The sequence below is a fragment of the Bos javanicus genome, chromosome 5, assembly GCF_032452875.1.
Source record: "Bos javanicus breed banteng chromosome 5, ARS-OSU_banteng_1.0, whole genome shotgun sequence".
Classification (NCBI taxonomy): Eukaryota; Metazoa; Chordata; class Mammalia; order Artiodactyla; family Bovidae; genus Bos; species Bos javanicus.
Genome location: NC_083872.1, coordinates 66,284,145 through 66,288,391, shown reverse-complemented (window position 1 = coordinate 66,288,391; position 4,247 = coordinate 66,284,145). Strand labels below are relative to the sequence as shown.

At 45.3% G+C, this 4,247-nt stretch overlaps 1 protein-coding gene across 1 annotated transcript; it reads right to left on the bottom strand.

The window, feature by feature from the left end:
- Positions 1-930: 930 nt before the first annotated feature.
- Positions 931-2,468, bottom strand: LOC133247806 (splicing factor 3B subunit 4-like). Its single transcript, XM_061417091.1, is given in 2 exon segments — positions 931-1,258; positions 1,260-2,468. Coding segments are annotated over 2 exon segments (1,275 nt in total). The 5' UTR covers positions 2,454-2,468; the 3' UTR covers positions 931-1,177.
- Between the last annotated feature and the right edge of the window lie 1,779 nt (positions 2,469-4,247).

Here is a 4,247-nt window from a genome sequence, read left to right as displayed (position 1 = left end):
GTTTATGGCTGACACATGCAATAGTGTAATGCAAGTATTTTTAGTTAGTCAATGATGCCCTAAATAGTATCTCAGAGACCCAAGTTCTTTTGTCTTTGAAGTGTTACCTCTTTGAGATCTTCAAAGACTTCTTCACTAAGCTGCAGGAGGGAAAGAGAGAGACTGGAAGACTGGACAATTAAGCAAAAAGTTTTGTAGACCAGACTTAGATATATATCATTTCCCACCCACGTTTTATTGGCCAGAATCAGTCATATGGTCCTACCTAACTTCAGGGAAGACTGGGAAAAGCAGTCCAGCAGAGTGCCCAGTAAGAAAAGGAACTAGGGTAGAGTGAACTCACAGCAGTCTGCCATAGCTCTACATGTGTACTTCCCATCCAGCATCATGCTGCTAGCAGGATTCCATGTAAAGGCCAATAAATGGTTGCTCTTGTTGTTAACAATTAATACATCTGATACAATCTAGTAACCATTATCTGAGACTATATGGAGCAAAGCCAAGTGTTAATTGTGGGCCATGATAAATAAGACAGGACCTCACTCCCTAAGAATTATATTCTAAAATAGAACTCTTTAAAAAATAAAATAGAAACTCTTAACCAACTCTTTTAGTTGTTGTTGTTCCATGCCACATGGCTTGTGGGATCTTAGTTCTTTGACCAGGGATTGAACACAGGGCCCCTACTGTGAGACCACTGAGACCTAACCACTGGACTGACAGGGAATTCCCTTTTTTTCTTTTATTTTCTCAACCAACTCCAAAATGGAAAAAAATAAGGTAAAGATAAAAATAGAGGTGAAATTCTTTTGTAAATAACATACATTTCATTATATGTCTGTTTACCGCAGCTTTAAGTCACTTAAGACTGAGACCTGATAACATACCTTTGTGTCTGTGGTCTTTATTCAGTGCCTGGCATATAGTGGGTATTTTATTTTATTTTATTTTTTTGATAAACAAGCAGTTTAATTTTCTCTGGGTATCTGTAAAACACTTAGGGCCAACGTAGGAAAAAATAAAATAAAATAAAGCCTCCTGTGAAAAAATTACACTTACAAAAGAAAGGCCTGAGAGGGATTAGCGCCTTAGCCCCTAGGAGCTACAGCAGCTCTGATTGGTCCAAGGAAGTGAATAGATATTGGGAGGCTACGACAGGATGAAAAACAATGAGAAATCACTGAGGGAGAGGGCCTCGAAGTGGGCCTCGAGGGGCCACTGGAGGTCGGGGAGTGGGTCTGGGTGGAGGGAGGGGCCCCCCGCTGGTAGCCATGGGGTGGAGGTCCTGGAGGGCCAGTGTATCCATGAGGAGGCATCAGTGGAGGAGGTCCACACATACCATGCGGAGGCATAGGACCTGGGTGACCCATAGGAGAGCCAAACGGAGGCCCTCGGGGGGGCATCCCCATTGGAGGAGGTCCAGGATGAGGCATTCCAGGTGGTGGTCGGGGTGGTGGCTGCCCCCCAGAGCCAGGGGGCCCAGCGTGGGGGTGCCCTAAGCCATGAGGGCCATGGTGGGCCAGCTGCATCTGAGACATCCCTGGATGGGGCATCCCACCTGGTGGGAATGGGTGAGGATGTGAGTGTCCGTGTCCAGGATGTCCAGCCCCTGGGGTTCCCGCTGATGGGGGGCCATGTCCTCCAGCCCCAGGAGGCATAGATGGTGGTGGCATGGCTGGGGGTATCCCAGGAGGAAGGGCTCCAGGAGGCGGTACTGGAGGTGGGAAGGAGCCAGGAGGAGGCATGCCTGGTGGAGGAAGCCCAGATCCCAATGATGATACCACAGGATTGGGAGCAGATGGTGGAGGAGGTGCATCTGCAAACAGCTGATGAGGGCGGTCAGCCTGGGAGAGTGGGTTCTGTGCTGCCAGAAGTCTTTCAGCGGCTGAGCCATGGCGCTCACCCTTGGAGTCCTTCTTGAATGCATAGGACACAGTGATTGGGCGGTTACAGAGATACTGCCCATTCATGGCCTCAATCGCTGCATCCGAAGCATCAACTGAAGCAAAATTAATAAAGGCATAACCTTTGGAGTTGCCTGTGTCAGGGTCCCGCATAATATTAGGGGTTTGTAAGATGACCCCAAAGGCGCTAAAAGTATCATAAAGCAACTTCTCATCAATCTCTGGGTCCAGGTTCCCAATAAAAATGTTAGCCCCCACATCCAGGTTTTTGTTGTGAGCTGATGCTTTGTTCACCTGTATTGGCTTCCCATAGAGTTTGATCATGTTCATGATCTTAATGGCATAGTCAGCATCTTCCTCACTTAAGAATTCCACAAAGCCATAGCCTTGGTGCTGACCAGTGACTCTATCTTTTGGCATGTGCGTGTTCACTACTGGCCCTGCCTGGAGAAATAGTTCCCACAACAGTGGTTCGCTAACCTTCTCATAGAGGCCCCCCACTTACACAGTGGCATCCTGGTTTCGCTCGGAGATCGTCCCGGCCGCCATGGTGAAACCGCTCCCGCCGTCTCCTAGTGGGTATTTTAGAAGTGATTTTTAAGGAAACAAAATAAAGAACCATGTTGACGTTGTGCAGAGAAGGAAAAATTAATTATGACTATATAACTTGATATATATTTATACAACTTTAGGAGATGCAATTCACACTGTAGTCATTGTGAACAGCTCTCCTTAAAGTTGTGTAGTACATGTCCTGCACAGCAGTAAGAGGCAGCCCTGTGCAAAAGAGCAACCAGAAAATGCATCCAGGGGACGATGAACATTGAACTGAGTTTTGGCATGTATTAATACAAAGGATTTCTACGTGTGAAAAAGGAAAACAAAGCCATTTTATGCTGAGAGAAGAGCCCACTCAGAAATGAGAGTCCTCGAAAGGGAACTCATAGACCAGGTTAGCTGGGAGTTATAAAGGAGGAGTTACTTTGTTCCTCAACAATGAGTGGTATTGATTGCCGCAGTGAGAAGTGTGAAGTGACTCATTTTAGGAAGGCCATTCTGGCCATCATGTGGAAGGTGGAGGAAAGAAAGGCTAAGTAAGAAGACCACATGGGAGACCACCATCATAATGCAGCTGAGAGATGACACAGAACTAACCAGAACCATGACAGTGGAGAGAAAAAAGAGGATTTTGTGACTTACTGGCTGCCCCAGATAAGAGAGAAGAGTGAAAAATTACTCCAAGGTGACTTGGTAGACAGTGGGAGCAATTAATTGCAAAAGAGAACAGGAGTTTTTAAAAAGGAGATGATGTGTTCAGTTCAGTATGTGTTGCATTTGAAGTGTATTGCCAGTAGGACTTCTATGTAAATCTATATAAATACCAGGTCCAGAACTCAGAAAAGAGGTAAGATGATTTCTGAACTATCAACCCATCGTCAGTGGCTGGAACCATATAAGCCAGGTAGACAATATAGGGCAATAGTTCTTCACACAGTTGTATGTACGCATGGAGAGAGAGGTTGGTCTGGTTTACCTATTTTTGTGTAACAGCTACCCCAAACTTAATGGTTTAACACAATCATTTATTTTGCTCATGATCTTGTGGGCCAAGATTTTGGTAAGGACTAGGCTATATAGTTTTGCTCCACATGGTATTAACTTTAATGGTTGGGCCTGGAGGAGCCACTTTCAAGATGGTTCTTCATTTACACATGGTGCCTCAGTGTTCTACACGTGAGGTCTTATCCTTTGGGCTGCTCCATATGACTTGAGTTTCATAGTCTCAGGATCTCTGGCCACACTTCTTACAAGAGGCAGGAGTAAAGCTACCAGGTCCGTCAAGGACCATGTCCAGGACTGGCCGTCTCACTTCTATTAACTTTGCAGAACCTAACCACATCCAAGAGGCTGAGAAATAGATTCTGCTTCTTGGTGGGTAAAATGACACAGTCACATTGTGGAAGGGCATATGAAATGGGAAATAGTGGGGGTTATCTTTGGAAAATACTAAATGCTACCAGAGTGTCCACCAAAGTCACATGAGGAGCTTTTTCAAATCATGACTATTATGCTTCCAAGCTTTAAATAGGTTCTATGAGGAATTCTGATACATATTTCTACCTCAGACCCACTGGTATAGAACAGAAAGAAAAAGTGGCTCAGGGCCAAAATATAAAAAGGAAAAACAACTCCGAGTAGGGAGTTTCTGCTGATAGGCCAGAGATGAAAGAAATGAGCTCAAAGCATGATGGGAGCCAAGGGAAGAGATGGTTTCAAGGAGGATGTGGTCAGAAGAACCAATGCTATAGAAACCATGAGAATGAGAACTAGGCAGAGGGGTCC